This window comes from Caretta caretta, chromosome 3, assembly GCF_965140235.1.
Source record: "Caretta caretta isolate rCarCar2 chromosome 3, rCarCar1.hap1, whole genome shotgun sequence".
Classification (NCBI taxonomy): domain Eukaryota; kingdom Metazoa; phylum Chordata; order Testudines; family Cheloniidae; genus Caretta; species Caretta caretta.
The window spans coordinates 162,984,668-163,003,743 of record NC_134208.1 but is presented as its reverse complement, the minus strand read 5'-3'; the positions used below and the strand labels follow the sequence as shown (position 1 = coordinate 163,003,743).

Below are 19,076 nucleotides of genomic sequence, written 5' to 3'. Positions count from 1 at the left end.
GCCTTTCCTAAAGCCTTATTTACCTCTTTCTTTGCAGTTTCTGCTTTAGTCTTCTCTTTTGAGCCAGATGTTGGCATTTCCTTTGTGTGTCCATCGGGGATATAAATCAAAATGCATGGGGCTTCTTTACAGCTATATGGGCTACAGAAAGAGATTAAAAGAACGAATGTTTTATACACTATCACTATAGGGCCACTGCACCAATAGGAAAGAATACATGCAGCATGTCTACCACTTTTGAGGGGGAGGAGGGAGGAGAAGATATTCAAAACCACTTCTTACCCTACACTCTCATTACATACTCTACTGCAAAAGCAATGGCATTTCTGATTGCAACTACTTAATGTTGCCAGTTCACATTCTGTACTGCTCAGTGTACTGTAACGGATGTTTATTGCTCACACAATTTCTCCATCTCACAGCTCCCTCTCTTTAGGGATCTAATTCTCATCTCATTTAGTTGAAATAGCAGCTGAATGCAGCTTTCCCATCTCTTCTGCATAAAAATCCAGTTTTGGCCATCTGGATTTTTTACAGCACATTCTAAAAGACCTTTAGGTTTTGCATCCAGCATATTCTGTAGATGGGAAACAAATCAAGTGTTTGATAGTGAATGGGATCGTAAGGGAATCTTATATACACTGAGAGTGAAACACTGAATAGTTTTTCATCATTAGGTATATACCTAATATAAACATGCTTTTCTCTAATCAGGCAATCACCTATTTTATTCCATCTCTGGGATTCTTGATTTACATATTCATAATGAATAGAAGGAAAATTGACTCCCTCATTATTTCAGAGAATCCTTGTTCTCACAGAAAATGTCACCTGGATGACACTGTACATCTACATGAAGGCTTAACATAAACGCAGGCCTAAAATGACACTAAGATTTTTTTAAAACTATATTTAAAGTTTGTATATAGTGCCACAGTTGTGCAACTGGTTTAATTGCAAACATTATACCTAGCACAATGCAAGATATAGATGTGAGTGTGTGTGTATATCAGAATGTTTTTTTATTTTTGCTGGACAAGAAAAAAAATACATTTCTTCCTCAGGGACTTCAGTATTGGTGTGAATATATTAAAAACAGAAATGCATTAAAACAGATGTTACAGATCTATAATGGCAATTCTCAGGCTATATATGGAGTTTATTTACAAAGCTGCTTACCTAACCGGTTCATAGGGTTGATCACAAATAAAAAATCCTCTTCTCTGAAGTTGTATGATGTCTCCTTTTTTCAACTCCTTAAGGCAAGGATCACCTAACATCAGTTCTTCTTGCTGTAACAGTTAAAAGCAAATTAAGACCATTTCTTATGAGCATTGTTTAAAATAATGCTAAGAATTATCGTAGCTGCATTGAAGGATTCCAGAGATGTGCTAAATTCACAACTGCTGAAGTGTCAATTAATCCCAATGACAATGGATAAGATACTCTCAAGGAGATGTGCTAGCCTGAAAATATGCTAGGGTGAAAGAGAGTTTCCAAACCATCAGTGCCAGAGGGCTAAAGCGTCACACATATGGTAGGAAGTCAGTGTAAATTATACCGAGAAAAGTTAATACGGTATTTAGTTCTTATGATTTAAAATAAAACCTCAATCTTCTTGAGGTAGAAAAACTAATAGGAACAATTACTGGAATATATTTAAAGATCTTTCCCCTCCCTGAAGCATGAGAACACAAAAAAATTCAGTTAACTATACAATAAGAATGTACAACTCAAACTAATAAGTGAACAAAGTACTATCACAAAACATTCCTTCACACATTACTTTTCTGCTACTGTCATCAACAGACCCAGCTCAGAGGGTCTATGCATTCCCTCTCTTACTGAAGAGCCTCAGTTTAGATCCCATAATATCGGCTGAGGACACACGGTTGGAAGAAAAAGTGACAATGACTGGAAGAAACTCCACAGAACAGTGCCACATTGTACAAGACACTTTAAACCTGCGGCCCACCAGCTCCCCGCAGCCCCCCCCAGCATTTACCTAGAGCGGCTACAGCCCGGTGCCCACTGGGGGCAGGGCAGGCTCCCCGCCTGCCTGCCCTGCCCCCGCGCTGCCCCGGGAAGCGGCCAGGACCTGCAGGGGGGGGGCGCACAGGGGTCTGTGTGTTGCCCTGGTCTCTCCTCCAGGTACCTCCCACAAAGCTCCCATTGGCCAGGGAGCTTTGGGGGAGGTACCTGGATGAGCAGGCAGGGCAACACACAGAACCCTGTGCCTGCCCCTAGGTCCCAGCCGCTTCCTGGAGCGGCACGGGGGCAGGACAGACAGGGAGGGAGCCTGCCCTGCCCCCGGTGCGCACCAGGCTGGACCCGCCCCCCAAAACCCTCCTGCAGCCAAAACCCCTCCTGCACCTCAACCCCCTGCCCTGAGCCGCCTGCCGCACCCCTCCTGCGCCCCAACCCCCTGCCCTGAGCTGCCTGCCGCACCCCCTGGGGGCAGGAAGGGGGCGGAGTTGGGGTAGGAAGAGGCGGGGCAGGGGTGGGGCTGCGGTGGGGGGCGTGGTCAGTGGTGCAGCCCTCAGGCCAATGTACTAGTCCTCATGTGGCCCTCGTGTTTGAGACCCCTGCTTTAAACTGAGATAGCGAGATACAAAACCAAGTGACTGCAACAACTATAAACCCTTTCTGTGACAAAAAGCAAATTTAACAAGTTCTATCAAAAGAGCCAATGAAGCAAAGTCTTCCTAAAAACTATACAACTTCAACTGTAGTGTTTTATTCTATTTGCTAGACCAGTAGTTTTCAACCTGTGGTCTGCAGACCCTTGGGGGTCCATAGACTATGTCTAAGATTTCCAAAGGGTCTGTTCCTCCAGCCAAAATTGTTTTTGAGGTCTGCAAACAAAAAAAAGAGGTTGAAAACCAATGTACTAGACAATGAAACTCTGCTAAACAGTCTGATCTCCTACCAGGTTGCAGCTTCCGTTGACTTCCAATTTGTTGTGCAACATAAAAAGCTTATCTATTTCAAAACATTGCTACGTGTAAAGACTCTTCACCAATATCAAAATGCCAACCATGAGCCAGATCCTCAGACAACATAAATGGACTGAAATCTTACATAAATCTTCACTGAAGATCTGACCCCACAGACATTTTTGTAGCCCAGAAGAGTATATCTACATTTTTAATATAGATTGGGGGAATCTAGCTTAAGTTTGAACTACTCAAACTGCTTTGAAATATAACTTGAACATTTGGGAAAAGAGAGCCTAATACCTTTTAAAAAAAACCCCAAAACTGGTGCTGATGGTAAGGAGAAAAAGTAAGTAAAAGCTGTGTTGACTAAGAGGAGAATACATGAGTTACCTTACTATTTCGGTTGACATATTGCTTGAAATCTTCATCTTTACCTAGGACAGGTTTGGTGATCAGATGGTCATAGTTAACACAGACGGCTGGAATGAGAGGCGCATGTGGGGTCTCTGCAAGCCAAGTGATCTTAGTGGTTTTTTTGTAGTCCTTGTTCTCCATGTTCAGCTTGGCATCAATGGACACAATTTTCCTGCTTGAGTTTCTACAGAAGAAACAGAAAAATGTGATGAAACAACATTTTTACACAACAATTATGGTATGTATTTGAATATTTCTTAAGACAATATCAAAAATATGGGAATTGTTGATCAAAAAGGCTCATGTCAAAAATAGTCTTAGAATGGATTGTGCATGGACTAGAAAGATGATATTTTCTAGGACAGAGTTCTGTAACTCACTGGCCATCAGAATTCTCCAGGGACAGATACCAAAAAGATCTAGTACAGATTCTTGTACAAGATAGTTTTGTTTTAAAAAAACCCTACTAGTGGTCAAGCATGTGACTGATTAATTTAAAGTCATCATGCATTTCAATTTATTTTTAAAATGCCATTTAGTTTCAGAGGAAAAGGGAGAGAATCTCATGGTTAGGTATCAATCTACACTATTCACATGAGTCTGAAGGACTCTCTTGATTAAAAAACTGAGAACCACATTAATGACTTAGAAAAGAGCATTCTCTTATCAGGAGAGAGATCATGTGATCCTTACCTGTCAGGTTCACTCTCCCTGGGGCACCTGGCATTGGCCACTGTCGGTAGACAGGATACTGGGCTGGATGGACCTTCAGTCTGACCCAGTACAGCCATTCTTATGTTCTTATCACTACAGGCCGTATTCAAAAGGCTAATCTGTTCCCCACACCACCCCAATTCACTTTTATTCCAAGTAAAATATTTTGGATCAGATTAGGATTTACATGAAAAACATAGCAAATTAATAATTCTGGTAACTTCTGAAGCAGTACTTTGCTATGAAGAGGTACCAAAGGGGATATGCAGATGAAGTCTTCCTCTATACTAAGATAGATGTACTTTAGATTTACATCTGTGATTGGTATACAGTTGCCATCAAGCAGAGTCTTGAGATGCTTTTTAATACCTTTCTATACTATAGATCATCAAGAGGTTATACATAGGAGTATTCAAAGTTTTGGATAAATCACCACACAGCAGGCACTTCTGAAGTATTTCCATTGTTTTAATTTATTAAAAAGTAGCAAAATGTTGTGCAAGGCATAGAAAAAAGCCTTACACGTTTCCATATACAGTTGCCATCAAGCAGAGTCTTGAGATGCTTTTTAATACCTTTCTATACTATAGATCATCAAGAGGTTATACATAGGAGTATTCAAAGTTTTGGATAAATCACCACACAGCAGGCACTTCTGAAGTATTTCCATTGTTTTAATTTATTAAAAAGTAGCAAAATGTTGTGCAAGGCATAGAAAAAAGCCTTACACGTTTCCATAAACCTTCCATCTTTCTAAGCTTTCAGTGCAATGATTTTGAAGTTGGTTACATCACATTTTAATTTCACTTTTTTTTGCAACCTTGCAGCCAAACAGATTTTGTTTTTCAATCTGCAAGAGCATATGTTCACTTTTAGGATGAGAGCTCTTATACCAAGTATCAGTCACAGAGCAGATTTGCAAGCTGTTATAAGGTGACATGGGCTTTCTTTTAAAAAAAATTCATACTGTAAGAACTAACAGACAGTAACAACTACGGAAGTGCGACAGTAAACTGAATAAGAAGAATTTTCATGCAATATCTGGCCTCACTGGTGATTTCAGACCCAGAACTACAGTAAGCTGTACTATTTATTAAACAGGCAGCTGTGTGATCCATTTAAAAATGATTGTCCATGCTACCTTTTAATATTTCAAGATGCAAGAAGGCTATTCTTGTCAATGAAAAGCTGAGGTGCAGAAACCTTTACTTGGAATTACTTTACACTTGTTACCTGTGTATTTTAGTGATGATAATGTTGCCCCAATTTATGAATGTAACAGTCTCTCCCTCAGTCAAAGTCTCTGCATCTGCGCCGTCAATCAGCACTTTGGAGCTGTACCACACAGGCTTCAAGCCAACATCAGCATTCTGTATGTTAAGAAAAATTAAAAGTTGGTTATCATACAAGTTGACTGGCTTAGCTAACAGAGCTGAGTCCTGACACACTGCTTTACATGAGTGTACACAGAAAAAAAATTACAATACGTATCACATACTTAAAAAGAATCATAACTAAAACAGGGAAAAGTTCTCTGCACAGGACAAAAGGAGGGATGGGTCTGAGCAGTGTTGCCATTTTTTACACAAGTCATGCTATTTCACGTTTTTCTTAAATCCCCAGCTCCCAGAGTCATCTGATTGCAGGAGAATCTTGGCTTTTTATTAATAAAATGAGTTTCTAACCTTTGGGGTTGCAGAGAAAAGCCTGAAAACGTGAACACATTGCATCCTGAAAGCTCTGAAGTCAAACAACAAAACTCGAATGCAATCTAGTCTTTAAAAAACAGGTCACCCAATTTTTAAGCCACTCTCTCGATAGTTTGGGGCCTGTCATGATTTTTTAGAGTTTGGGTTTTGTACTCCTGTCAACAAGAGAGTTTTATTCATTCCTTTCCCAAGACATGCAGTCTGCAAGGACAGAGATGAGGAGGAGGTGAATTGTGGTAGTGCACAATTTCTCTTCTCCTGAGATCTGGCTCCATCTCTGGTCACACGCAAAATGGGTTTAGGAGTCTAGCTCATCCCCTGGTGGACATGCCATTAGCAATTTTTAAATTAAGTTTGAATTAGATCATATCTTCTAGAAAGAAAATCTAACAAAAATTAATTCAGAGAAATATTATACAGGAGGTCAGAATAGAGCACAATGGTCCTCTGTAGCCTTATAATGTATGAAAGCACAGAGATGTCAAAGTCCCTAGCTTGATCTCATTCTTATAGTGCTAAATTGTAACACTAGACACTCCCTCCCCGGTCCCAGTTGATTCCTCTAACCTATGGCTAATGTCAGTCTTAATGATCAGCACCATACAGTAGTTTTTAAAAGACGACAAATGCATGCACAACCTTTGGGTGTTTGGCCACTTCTTTCATCTCCTCTAGGGCTTCAGGAACAGTCACAGTGACCACTTCATCCTTCAGTAAAGCAGTATACCGAGGTGCCACTGGGTCTATGACCTATGGGAAACAAAAAGAAGATAATCATGACTATATTGGGCAGTGTCAGAGCAAAAGATTACATGAAACAAAGTAAAGTGAAAAATATAGGACTATTAAGTGGTATTCTTTGTGTTACTGCACTTGTTTGCCTTTTAATGCTACTTTCACCAAAAGTTATAAAAAGCAAGACAAACAAGAAAATATATAGTCAAAAGTGAGCAATCCTTAAGCAATTTTTCAGACTTTCCACAAAAAAGTCTGTATTTAAAACAGGCAAAGTTGTTGATAGCAAACAGGTACTATCATACTGCAAGTAAACCAGATCCCAAATCAATGCTTCACTGAGAAGGACGACAGTAGAGCTATATTGGTGTAGTTATACTCTGTATGTAACTGTACTAAATCTGCCTGCTGGACCATTTTCTTTCTAGATAAATCCATTTTAAAACAACATGTTGGATGCCATACTTTTGCTAGCACAGACCCTGATCCTATGTTCATTTCTCAAAGACTCAGAGATAGCTTTGCCTGAGCAAGGAGCACCAGTTGGGTCTATAATATTAAGAAACACCATTTTAATACAGCAGCATTAGATCACTATAATAAGGCAATACCATAGTATTAAACTCATTTTTGAGTTTCCCACCATTGTGTTTTCTTGCCAAACTAGTCACCATCACAGCCTCTCCCTATATTTTTTTTTTATAAAGTCTGTTTTCCCTCCCAGCACCACCTTTCATAGGGCCTCTTGAATCTCTTACAACTTACTTTCATAAAACATTTGGAGATGCTTAGAATAATACAGTACACACAAGGGGCACTAGAGGGCTAGCAGGAAACAGTGGTAGACTAACTGGCAGGTGAGTTGGGTGCTAAACTTAATGAGTGCAAGTAAATATTTTTATGTTTATCCTTTCACTGCAACAGGAATGCACACGTAAACAGCAATTTTACAAGTAAACAGTTTGTCAATCTATTTTATACCCAACTTGCTTGGCACTAGCAAGTATGAGTGTGCTTTGGATTCAGAAGTCATACATTTATCAGTGAGTCAGTATATGTGACAGGTTTCAGAGTAACAGCCATGTTAGTCTGTATTCGCAAAAAGAAAAGGAGTACTTGTGGCACCTTAGAGACTAACCAATTTATTTGAGCATAAGCTTTCGTGAGCTACAGCTCACTTCATCGGATGCATACTGTGGAAAGTACAGAAGATCTTTTTATACACACAAACCATGAAAAAATGGGTGTTTACCACTACAAAAGGTTTTCTCTCTCCCCACCCCACTCTCCTGCTAGTAATAGCTTATCTAAAGTGATCACTCTCCTTACAATGTGTATGATAATCAAGGTGGGCCATTTCAGTATACGTGGAAGCCATACCCTTGAGGTGTTTTGGACAGATGTAATAGGAAATGGCTTGTTAAGGTACCTCAACATCCAGAGGCCTCATATGCTCCTGTATGATTTAGTAACTAAAACACCTAAATTTTACAATTAAGGTTATGATTTGTTTTCATTGTTATAACCATGCCCTTTGTTTTAATAATTCAGGCCAATACTCCCCGAGGTAACTGTCTCTACAATGTAACAGCATAATAAGAGCTCTCTGCCTGCAGAGATCTTTTATATCCGACTAGGAAATGTGTAGGAACAATTTCTGCCCTTGTTTATATTATTGACTCCAATGCAACGGCACAGGTAGAGGACGACAGAATTTGGCTGATAAATATGGTGCTACCCAAAGAGCAGGAATTTCAAGACACTTAATTAAAACAGTTTTAAATATACTATCAACTGCCCCATATTTTTAAAAATCCACTACTGAAGTAAGTTATTAGTATTTATGCAGCAACAGAAAGAACCAATTGATAATCCTTATTATACACCAAATGGACCAAATACAAAAGGTAGGAAGGGATACAAGACACATGCCAGACAAGCAAATACTACTTAAATGGACAGATCTGCAGTAAGGCCTCAGCAAAAACAAGCAGGAATCCCAGTGCAAGAGTTACAGGCATTCACACAAGTTATACAGTCAGCATTCTAATGATTCGCCTTATTATAGTGTCCAAGCATTCACTGCCAAGAAGCAACTAACCATATTAAGATGCAGTATTCCTTATTTGACACTCAGTTAAGGAACATCAAAAAGGGATATATATATATATATATTTGACACTCAGTTAAGGAACATCAAAAAGGGATATATATATATATATTTATATTTTCATTCATTCGGGCACAGGAAATACACAAAAGGCCTCAGTACTTTCACTCCAGAAAGGAAAATTGGACAACATGAATTGACTGGAATAGTGTTTCCATCTACTTTGACAAATAAGTCAAAACAGAACTGGAAAGCATTTTAAAAACAGGAATAATGCATTTTAAATGGATCTGTGCAGCTCATATTACCTAAGCAAATGTGATTGTGCTATGAAGCTGCATAAAGACGGCTTATGCTATGAATGCTTACAGTACTGTAAGCCATGTGCTAAGGCAAAAGAAGCATTAAGTAATACCTTCTTACAGATAGCTCGCAGCTTGAAAGCAGAAAAATGAAATGCAGAGTTTTCAGATCAGATTCACAAAAAGTATCATTACCTTTCTGCATAGTTCTAAGTAAAACAACTCAATATTGGTTTAGCAAGTCAATATGATTAGTGCTAGCTCATGTTAGAAAGAGGAGACATTCCATTTTCCTGAAAATGTGCCAGATGATGCAATATATTTAAAAAATTGCTACTCTTTATGATGAGCACTCCAGTGAACAGTGGATTCACTACATAACCCAGGGACGAGGATACCAAGAAGAAACAGCATCAAACTCATACAAGCATGTACCTTTTTGTTAAATGACCAAATTTTATCCCATTCCATGTTCACAACAGATCGGGAGGAGCCCTGGAAGGCAAGATTAACAAACAAATAATCTTGAATATCATTCTTAATGTCTGTGGAATCACAACAGAAATGCTAAGCATGTTTACCAAAAATAACAAAGTATTTTTCTGCTTAATCCTCATCTTACAAAATAAACATTAAGGGCCCATTGCTGCCATAATCTCAATCCAAACTTCCATTGATACCAATGGGAGTTCAGCACACTACAGGCTCAAAATCTTGCAGACCCATAAAATTTTACATAAGGGGCTGCTCACATGCATAAATGTAAGCAGGACTGGGACCTAAGCCATGATAGGCATGAGTCTTCAAAAGGAGAAAATCTTGGCAAAGTGACATAAATGCTTCAACTGAAAGCTCACCATATGTAGCTTCCAAGTTTACAATCAGACTCCAAGAATAAGACGGGGAAGGGAAAGACAACACTCACCTGTGCAGCAATAAACTGTTTTAGTCCTTCAACAGTCATGCCTCTTCTCAGCACACCACGCACAGTGGGAAATCTTGGGTCATCCCTGGCAGAAAGAGGAAAAAAGTTGAGAGGTTCATTCAGTATCTACTATTATGCACTACATTATGTTTATTAATAGGTGATAATGTACTGATTTTTTAATATTTGTGTAAATCACAGTTTCAAGAAAATAAACTTTTGTATTATTTTGCATGTGAAAATTTAGTGCTGGGTGAAAGAGGCTAACCTGACAGTCCAGGAAACTAAACTTCTCTACCTAAGGACAGTTCTAATACAGATTCTCTCTCGCTGCGGGCCAGCATTCCTGAACACTAACTTGGGATGGGAAACCACCTCTTAGTGACAGCAGCTCTTTTCCACACCAATTCAATCCTTGGTGTGTCTGTCAAGAATTGAAGAGGTACCAGTTACATGTCCCCATCACAAGTCAATACTATGTACTGGGGACTAAGATGTGCTATCCTGCCCTCTCCTTCCCTTTTATTCTAAAACCATTCTTTGCCCCTCCTATGCCGAAGTTTGGAACTTCCAGCTTTCTTCCTGTATCTTATTTAAGTTTCAAACTGGGAGGAAAAAGGTGGTAGTACTCTAAGCTCCACCCATAAAATAAATTCTGCCTGTGTGAGTCACCAAAATGAGAGACTGCTCACAGTATATTGTGCAGATGTTCAAAATACTCTGAGCTCCCTTTAAGCTCCACTGCGCTTCCTTGAGTGTGGCTCCCTCTCAATATGACTTAAAATACATCCATGGACTCTACTAAGTTCTTTGGATTTGGCTCTTCCTTGATGGGAGGGGGAAAAAGTGGTGGTCTCTCCTAAATGTCACCCACTTGTGGAATCAAAAGTAAAAACTTAACTCATAGTAAGTTGTGCAGATCTGTGATTTTCCCCACTCCCCCAACTCCACTTCCTCTTCTTTTACATGAGGAAGGGAATAGTCAATGTTTAGATTTAAAATCATCCCTACTAGGCATCTAAGTTAATAACTCATCAAGATGAATGGGGCAGTTCAGATCTCAGATACTGCTCAGGCTCTCTGCAGACTCAAACATGTCTGCATCAGTTAACAACAAAAACTTAAACTGTTTCTTCACAGATTCTGGAGAACAAGATACCAGCTTCCAAGAGATGCTAGTACATTGTCATGCACCAGCTCAATCTGAGCCCTGATTTATTTAAGATCCTTTTGTTGTTGTCACCCACTTTCCTAAGTTCAAACACAGAGGTCTGAACAGTGCTAGGCTTGGAAGGGCACCAGAAACAATGGAACCAACCCAACTGGTACTAAAGTCTTAATTAATATAGTAATATTTTGCACTCCTATATCACTTTTTATCTGTAAGTTAATACAAACATAGAAACTGCCCTACTTGAGCAGCAAACCAGTGTCTATGTAGTTCACTCTCCGGTCACCAACAGTGGCTAGCATCAGATGCTTCAGAAGACTTAACCCTGCAGTAGGCAGTTATGGGATAACCTGAGCGCCACCCCCACCAGGAAAAAAAAAAAAGTTTCCTCCCTCCATCATTAGGAGGTAAGTTACCTTCTACCAGTTTATGCATTTAAGCTGAAGGGTTTATTCCTTCCAAAGCTAGGGGTTTTTTTGTTTGTTTTTTAAATATTTACTATTCATTTAAATATACTTGTTATCAATATAACTATTTAATCCTTTTTCTCAACCCTGGTATCCTCTGAGGTTCATAGGTATTTTGTGGCAACAAGATCCGGTCTAATTGTATGCTGTCTGACAGTATATTTTTCTATCAGTTTTGCTACTTTGCAAGTCCACTGAATGCTCACCTGTACTTCTGTGGGTAAGGGGAATAAAAGTTCCCAATCTACCTTCTTTGTACCATTCATTATGCATTTATGATGTCCCGCTCTCTTATTTGTCTCTTCTCTAAAATAAACAACTTTGGAAGACTCAGCGCCTCCCACTAAAGTCAAAAGGTGCTCAACATTCTCTCAGTCAGGGCATTTTAATGCCTGAGTCTCTATTAAGAGGTCTAACTTTAGGCACCCATTTTTGAAAATTTTGACCTGAGTGCTTTACAGGGGTAGAAAAAACGTGTCCCCATTTTATAGCAGTACAAACGGAAGCAGAGCAAGGCAATACTAGTATATTTCTTGTCCTGGAAACACAAATATGATGGTTAACTTGTAAATCCCAACAAAATTCCCCTCCTCCCTCCATTTGGCTTGCTTCAGAGAAGACTGAAAAAAAGAGGAAATTGCTGTAGGCATTTATAAGACACCTACACACTTGGCATTTAAGTGCCAAGAAAACTAAGAGAAGAGAACTTACAGGCTATAGGTGAAAAAAGTTAGTATTTCTTTAACCAAAGAAAAGTGACTGCATGCATTCTATAATTTCCTTTATGAATAGCATATATGTGTGATTACATACAATTGCTGCTATAGCAGAAATGCATAAAAACATACCATCCATCTACCAGCCCTTCATTGACAAACCAGGTTAGCTTTCTTTTAGATAGCACAGTGTTGTTGAGGTTTAGACGACTGTACTCCCAGATGTATGGCTTCCTTATGCCCAAGGCTTCAATGATCCAGTAGAACTGCTCGTCTCTGTCATGGTATTCTGTTGTTCTTAATGCGTGTGTGACACCTTCAATACTGTCAACAATGGGGCAGGCAAAGTCATATGTAGGATAAACACTAAAAAGAAAGAAGAGCTTAAATTAAAAAGTCAGAAAAGAATATACATGGTTTTCAGATGCAGGTAAACTATATCCATAAAACTAAATACTACTCCATACTTTATAATCACTCAAAAATCCTTAAAATGGTCACTAAAGCTCCATCAAGAATTAGTTAAAACAGCATATCTGATACTGAGCTCTTCTATAAAAAAGAAGAAACAAATTAAAATATATTAAATGACATTTTATAAGCAAAGGCAAAACTATCGAATAATTCAATCCCTCAATACTTCAAAAACCGAGAAAAAATTTTCAACACCTACATTTTTCCCTACACCTTGTACCAATATGTATCATCAAAAAAAAATATCCGTGTTCGGGCCATAGTTTAAACTTCAACAGCCAGCGATTACAACAACAGAGGCAGTGATTTGTCAATTACAAGTGAGTACATTATACCTCTGTTTTAAATGCATTTCTACCAAGAGCCAAAGCCACCATTTTAGTTCAACATCCATATCAAGTCAACATTTCCCATCTGTTGAAGCTATAACAGTGGGAAGAGTGGGTGGAAACAGGCGTTTCAAGTAAGGAATAAACTATAGTGTTCTGCAAATAGTCTTAGGTCAATGCACATGAAGTAACTCTTTATACTGAATGAAAAGAACAATTGCTATGAACACGCAGTTGCCACTCAGCTAAATAGGTCAACGACACCACTTCACACTAAAGATTACCCTTCAAAGTTGAGATTAAGTAAAAACAAAATCCAATTGTTTGGCTGCTTTTAATGCAGGCAGTCAAAATGGTTTGCCAAGATTTCTTAAGAAAAATGAAAAGGAGTACTTGTGGCACCTTAGAGACTAACCAATTTATTTGAGCATGAGCTTTCGTGAGCTACAGCTCACTTCATCGGATGCATACCGTGGAAACTGCAGCAGACTTTATATACACACAGAGAATATGAAACAATACCTCCTCCCACCCCACTGTCCTGCTGGTAATAGCTTATCTAAAGTGATCATCAGGTTGGGCCATTTCCAGCACAAATCCAGGTTTTCTCACCCTCCACCCCCCCACACAAATTCACTCTCCTGCTGGTGATAGCCCATCCAAAGTGACAACTCTTTACACAATGTGCATGATAATCAAGTTGGGCCATTTCCTGCACAAATCCAGGTTCTCTCACCCCCTCACCCCCCTCCCAAAAACCACACACACAAACTCACTATCCTGCTGGTAATAGCTCATCCAAAGTGACCACTCTCCCTACAATGTCATTAAGAAAAATGGTACTCATCACATGTGGAGAGGTTTTTTTTGTTTTTTCTTTTTAAATGGCCCAGCTTACAAAGACATGAGAATAGGGACCTGCTATAGAATTTTCATCAGTGGGTACTGTTATGAAATGCTGGTCAGAGCGCATGTTTTAAAAGTCCTCTGAAGAAGTTTTGTCATTTCTACAAGGAGATTAGCTTCACATTCTGGTTGAGAAAATGCAAGCAACTCCCAGGTAGTTAAAAAAGGAAACCTGCTGAAGAGTAGAAAAGAAAGCATATCAAGGTCAATATTAATAGAAAGTGCACGTACTTGTAGTTACTTGCAGTGCGTGGGTGTGGTTGGTTTTTGCAACGATAAAGGGTTGGGTCCCTCATACACCCATTGTTACTATTCATGTCTATTTTTGCTCGTAGACAACACATTTGTCCACATTCTGTTCCCTTTTTCATTTCTTCCCACATTTGTAGATTCTTCTCAACAGCTACCAAACAAAAAAATTTAATACTTTAAGTTACCTAAGGTATTTCTGACTAGTCTCCAGCACCATATTTTGTTACTGACATTGTCAAACATCAAAGGTATTGCTGCATGTGTTTAGATCCAATATCAGACAGTCCAGCTTTCCTCACACGCTTGTAGGTGAGAGTAAGATTATACAGCACATATGCATTATGAACATACATAGATGTAATAAACTGGTGTGTAACAACAAGCTTCTTGAGTCTTTTAGTATTGAAGGGCATGACACTGAGGACCTCAGTGTTCCTACAGGCTTGTTAAGTACTCCCAGTATACAATTAAAACTAAAGATAGGTGGGATGATTAACAATAGAATGAAACAAGATTATATTCCATTGACAAAGATAACAGGGCCAGGAGAAGAGCCATAAAGCATCTTACAGTTATTTCTGTGTTTAGATTCTATTCTCTGCTCACGCTCCATTTTCATTTGTTCTGCAGGAGTATCATCCACATACGCCTTCCCTTCTTGGATAAGCTTCTCAGCATATTTCATTATAGTTTCAAAGTGATCTGAGGTATATGTAAATTGATCTGGTTTGATGTGCAGCATGGCAACGTCATCCAGGATAACCTGCAAAGAGCGATACTGTAATATTCATACATGCAGAGAAGCTTTCTAACTCTATGCCAAGCTTCTTTTGAATTTTAAATGTCTGCATTTGCTGAACACACAATGGAACATATGAAGGTACTGAAGTTATCAAAGGGATACATAGGTAGTGATTGCTATAGGGCAGGAGAATGAGATCAGCTCCTCCAGGGGAGGGTGGGACAAGAAAAACTGGCAACAAGTTCTTCTTGTATATTTAATAGAGCAGGAATGGGGAACCCTTTTTCTATCGGAGGGCAACTGACCCACAGTCGCAGGCCACACACAGCCCTGTGGTGGGGCGCGGAGGCTCAGGGCTTCCGCCTGCAGCAGGGCAAGCCAGTGCTCACGGCTCCAGCCCCTAGGTTCCTGGGTGGGGCCAGAAATGAGGGGTTCAGGGTGTGGAAGGGGGCTCCAGGCTGGGGCAAGGGTGCAAGAGGTGGGGGTATGGGCTCTGGGGTGGGGCTGGGGATGAGGGGTTTGGGATGCAGGAGGGGGCTCCGGGCTGGGGCCAAAGGGTTTGGTGTGTGACAGTGGGCTCAGGGCTGGGGTGAAGGAGGTGGTTCAGGGTATGGGCTCCAGGAGGGAGTCTGGGTGCGGGAGGGGGCTGGGGTGCGGGTTCAGGGTCTGGGAGGGAGTTAGGTGCAGGAGGGAATTCGGGGTGGGGGCTCCAGCCGGGCGGCGCTCACCTCAGGTGGTAATGCAGCAGAGCTAAGGCAGGCTTCCTGCCTATCCTGGGCTCCACACTGCTTCCAGAAAGGAGGAACTAGGGGGCTCTGCACGGTGTGTTCTGCCCGTGCCCACAGGTGCTGCCCCAACAGCTCCTATTAGCTGGGAATCCCAGCCAATTGGTGCTGCAGAGCTGGTGCTGGGGGCTGTGCGCAGCGCTTCCCTGATCACCCCTGCTCCTAGGGGCTGGAGGGACATGGCAGTTGCTTCCGGGAGCTGCGTGGAGCCGACTGGACTTTTAATGGCCTGGCAACCCCAGCTTCCCCCTGCAGTGGGACAAGCCAGCACTCGCAGGTCCAGCCCCACGGGGGGGAGGGAGGAAGAGATGACACGACGCCAAGGCTTGGGGCTTCTGGCCACAGCACGGAGACTTCCCATGGGCCGGATGTAATGAAGCAGTGGGCCAGATCTAGCCCGCAGGCCATAGGTTCCCCACCCCTGTAATAAAGTGACAATAGTGCAAGCCTCAAAACACTCCTGTGTGATGAAGAATCCTGAAACTGGAAGCGGCAGGAAATCATACAGATTCTTCCCTTTCTTTCACCTCATGGATGCCACAAATAGTGAAAAGGTGGCAGCAAGAATAAATTATTAAAAAGGTTTAAACCGCTTCGATTGTATTGAACACCTAGGAAATTTCCTAGTGTGGATTTTTGCTACAGAAAAGTTATTGTCACTGAAACGAACTGTATTTAAGATTACAGAAGCTTTTAAAGTAGTACCATGATTGCCATTTGTGATTACGTCAAGTAACATAGCAGAGTCTATAAACTGACTGTCAACAGATTTACATGGATTTAATACAGACTATAAATATTAGGGGAGGGGAAGAAAGAATGTGGAAGTCATAGAATAATTAGGCTACTGGACTAAAACTACTTGGTTTTTAAGACAAATATGGGATGGCTTGGAAGAGTTTTCATGCAAAGTTAAACACTACTGTTCTACAGAGCCACCCCTGAAATAGCAAGCCTGCCTATCATTTTAATTTTAAATTGATTTCTCCAATGAATGGCTTCCACTGTTCTCTTACTGTACCTTTTCAAAGTCTTCTTTTTCTTTTTCAGGATTTGTGTCATCAAACCTCATGATGAGTTTTCCTTTAAAGTTAACCTGGTAATGCTGATTTAGCAGAGCAGCTTTTGCATGACCAATATGTAAGTACCTAAAAATAAAGACATTTCAGAAAACAAGGTTAACATAGCAGCAGATTCATTTACATTTCTTTTGTAGGATACAGTCTGTTCAGGGATAAAGGGGAAATGGACAATAGGTTAAAAATTAAAACAAATCAACCACCAAAAGCTATTTTATATTTATTGAAATACTGAACACTTATTAAAGCAATTTAATATATATATAGTATATAACACAATCTGTTAGATTTTATATCTCAAAGCTAGGACTTCATAATACACCTGAAGATATGACTAAAATTACTTTTTGCGACATTATAAACTGTTTTAGCATTAGTCTACACTGAATTTGACTTGAACTTGAATAATAAAAAACTAATCTTATTAAAATTATTGGCATTTTAAAGAGTTCACAACATTCTGAAACACTTGCACTGAGTAACTGTCAGAACACTGGGGAATTCAGATGCATTAGTGAATTCCATCATACGGTAGCAGAGGTATCCAAGAACTTGGACAAACCCAAATCCACAAAAGTGTCTGAACTGTTACTTCTACAAATTATTTCATTTTTCCAGAAGTTTACACATGGTAGTGGGGATCTCTCCCCCTCAGATTACCGTATAGATTCCAAAAACCAAACTATTTTGTTTATGGTTCTCTCATCCATACCATTTGTAAAATTACATGCATATACAATATAGCAGTAGTACTTAAATAGCATGATTTATATCTGATTAACAGAATGAGAAACAGTATTGCAAAGTCTGAAACAAGTCATAAGATATTGGCTAACCAGCCTACAGAAAAAATGCATTAAACAGCAATTTTAAACTTTATCAAATCCTTTTAAGAGGAAACAGGACATTGAAAGTAACTGGAAAACAACATTTTATGGAACTGGTGATGGTACTTTTAGTGCTCTTTTTACTGTTATTTCTGCGGTCAGGTTCTAAGTAAAGGACAGCTTGGTAAGTGTCAACCTTTGCTAATGAAAACATTTTAGAAAACATCTAAGTGACTTTGAAAATTCTCTTTTGTTATGGAAATCACCCCAAGACACTGTTCATCTTTGACTAAACCAACTATACACATGACCATCATCAGGCCAGGAGAGGCCCTTGAATTCAACTGTTAAAACACACTAATCTGGTAACTATTTCCAAGATCAAACACAATCCCTCTCCTGTATTAAGAGTTTTTGAAAGGAATGTGGGTAAAAAACACAAACCATTCTTAAAACAGGTCATCTTACCCGCTGGCCTCAGGGGGAAACCGAACAATGACCTTCCCCATCTCTGCACCTGGGAGTTCCACAAATTTCCCAACATCTTGTTTCTTTTCTGTTGCCTTAGAAATTAACAATGACACCATTAAATATCTTACACAAGCTGTACAATACAAACACTTAAAGAAGAAGGTTTCTTCTCTGAAAGGAGACTGAAAAATGGCAACATGGGGTCCCTTGCTCAGATGACTTTCATATCATGCTCGCTCAGTTTCAAAGTTAGAAACTGATCTGAAGTGAGATCTGCAAATTTGACTTAGGATTGGAAAGTCCAGATGGGTTTTCTGTTTCTGTTCCTCACTACAAGTAAGAAAATTTCTGCAAGCCAAGTGTTGTGCTCAGTTATCTGTGGACTCCCACTGCTTTCAAATGGAACTTGGTTAACAACTCTGTTGATCTCATTCTACCATAGATGGTTTTGCAGTAGTAACAGAAATTGTAAAAACACTTAGTAAAGCAAGCAGACTGAACTCTGAATACAAATATACAGTACCTCTGAGTAACAGATGCCATTTTTACACAGTCACTTTTCCAGAGCTGACCCACCTTATCAGTATCCATAAACATTTAGGGATGAAATTACTAAGATAAAAAATCCTTATAAAACAGTTAAAACCTTTAGTTTACAGTACAACTAATTCCCTTTAGCATAAATTCTAAAGTGAGCTATCAGAAGAAGATGCAAACTTTTACTATAGTGCCCAAACATAACAGCCACCTTCACCCTATAATCAGAACAAAGCTTACCACTTTGGTCTTTGGTGCAGCTGCAGCCCACTTGGTACCCACTGACTGAAAGGCACACTGTGCTTCAAGAAAGACGTACCAGCGCTTCGTATGGACTGGAGCCTTGTTTTGCTGCAACTGTTCTTGCCATGCACTACTGTCTGTTGGGAAACAAATTTTGGTTTTAAAATTGTAACCTTATAACTAGAATAGCTGGACTTCTAGTAACTCACTTTTTAAATGACATTGTGGA

The 19,076-nt window shown here is 39.8% G+C and overlaps 1 protein-coding gene across 4 annotated transcripts in view; it reads right to left on the bottom strand.

Annotated features, from left to right (window-relative positions):
- The window catches only part of EPRS1 (glutamyl-prolyl-tRNA synthetase 1), a 60,910-nt gene that overhangs the window by 26,606 nt on the left and 15,228 nt on the right, over positions 1–19,076 (bottom strand). For 2 of the 4 annotated variants that reach the window (XM_048843212.2, XM_048843215.2), the window contains exons 5-18: positions 18,845–18,984; positions 18,065–18,159; positions 16,712–16,838; positions 14,734–14,926; positions 14,143–14,314; positions 12,335–12,568; positions 9,849–9,933; positions 9,359–9,418; positions 9,037–9,057; positions 6,416–6,526; positions 5,301–5,437; positions 3,330–3,537; positions 1,180–1,292; positions 24–141 (exon numbers count right to left, since the gene is read on the bottom strand). In XM_048843212.2, the coding sequence (XP_048699169.2) occupies positions 24–141; positions 1,180–1,292; positions 3,330–3,537; positions 5,301–5,437; positions 6,416–6,526; positions 9,037–9,057; positions 9,359–9,418; positions 9,849–9,933; positions 12,335–12,568; positions 14,143–14,314; positions 14,734–14,926; positions 16,712–16,838; positions 18,065–18,159; positions 18,845–18,984 (1,814 nt within the window). The remainder of the gene's footprint in view (positions 1–23; positions 142–1,179; positions 1,293–3,329; positions 3,538–5,300; positions 5,438–6,415; positions 6,527–9,036; positions 9,058–9,358; positions 9,419–9,848; positions 9,934–12,334; positions 12,569–14,142; positions 14,315–14,733; positions 14,927–16,711; positions 16,839–18,064; positions 18,160–18,844; positions 18,985–19,076) is intronic. The other 2 variants (XM_048843213.2, XM_048843216.2) reach the window with 1 other exon arrangement.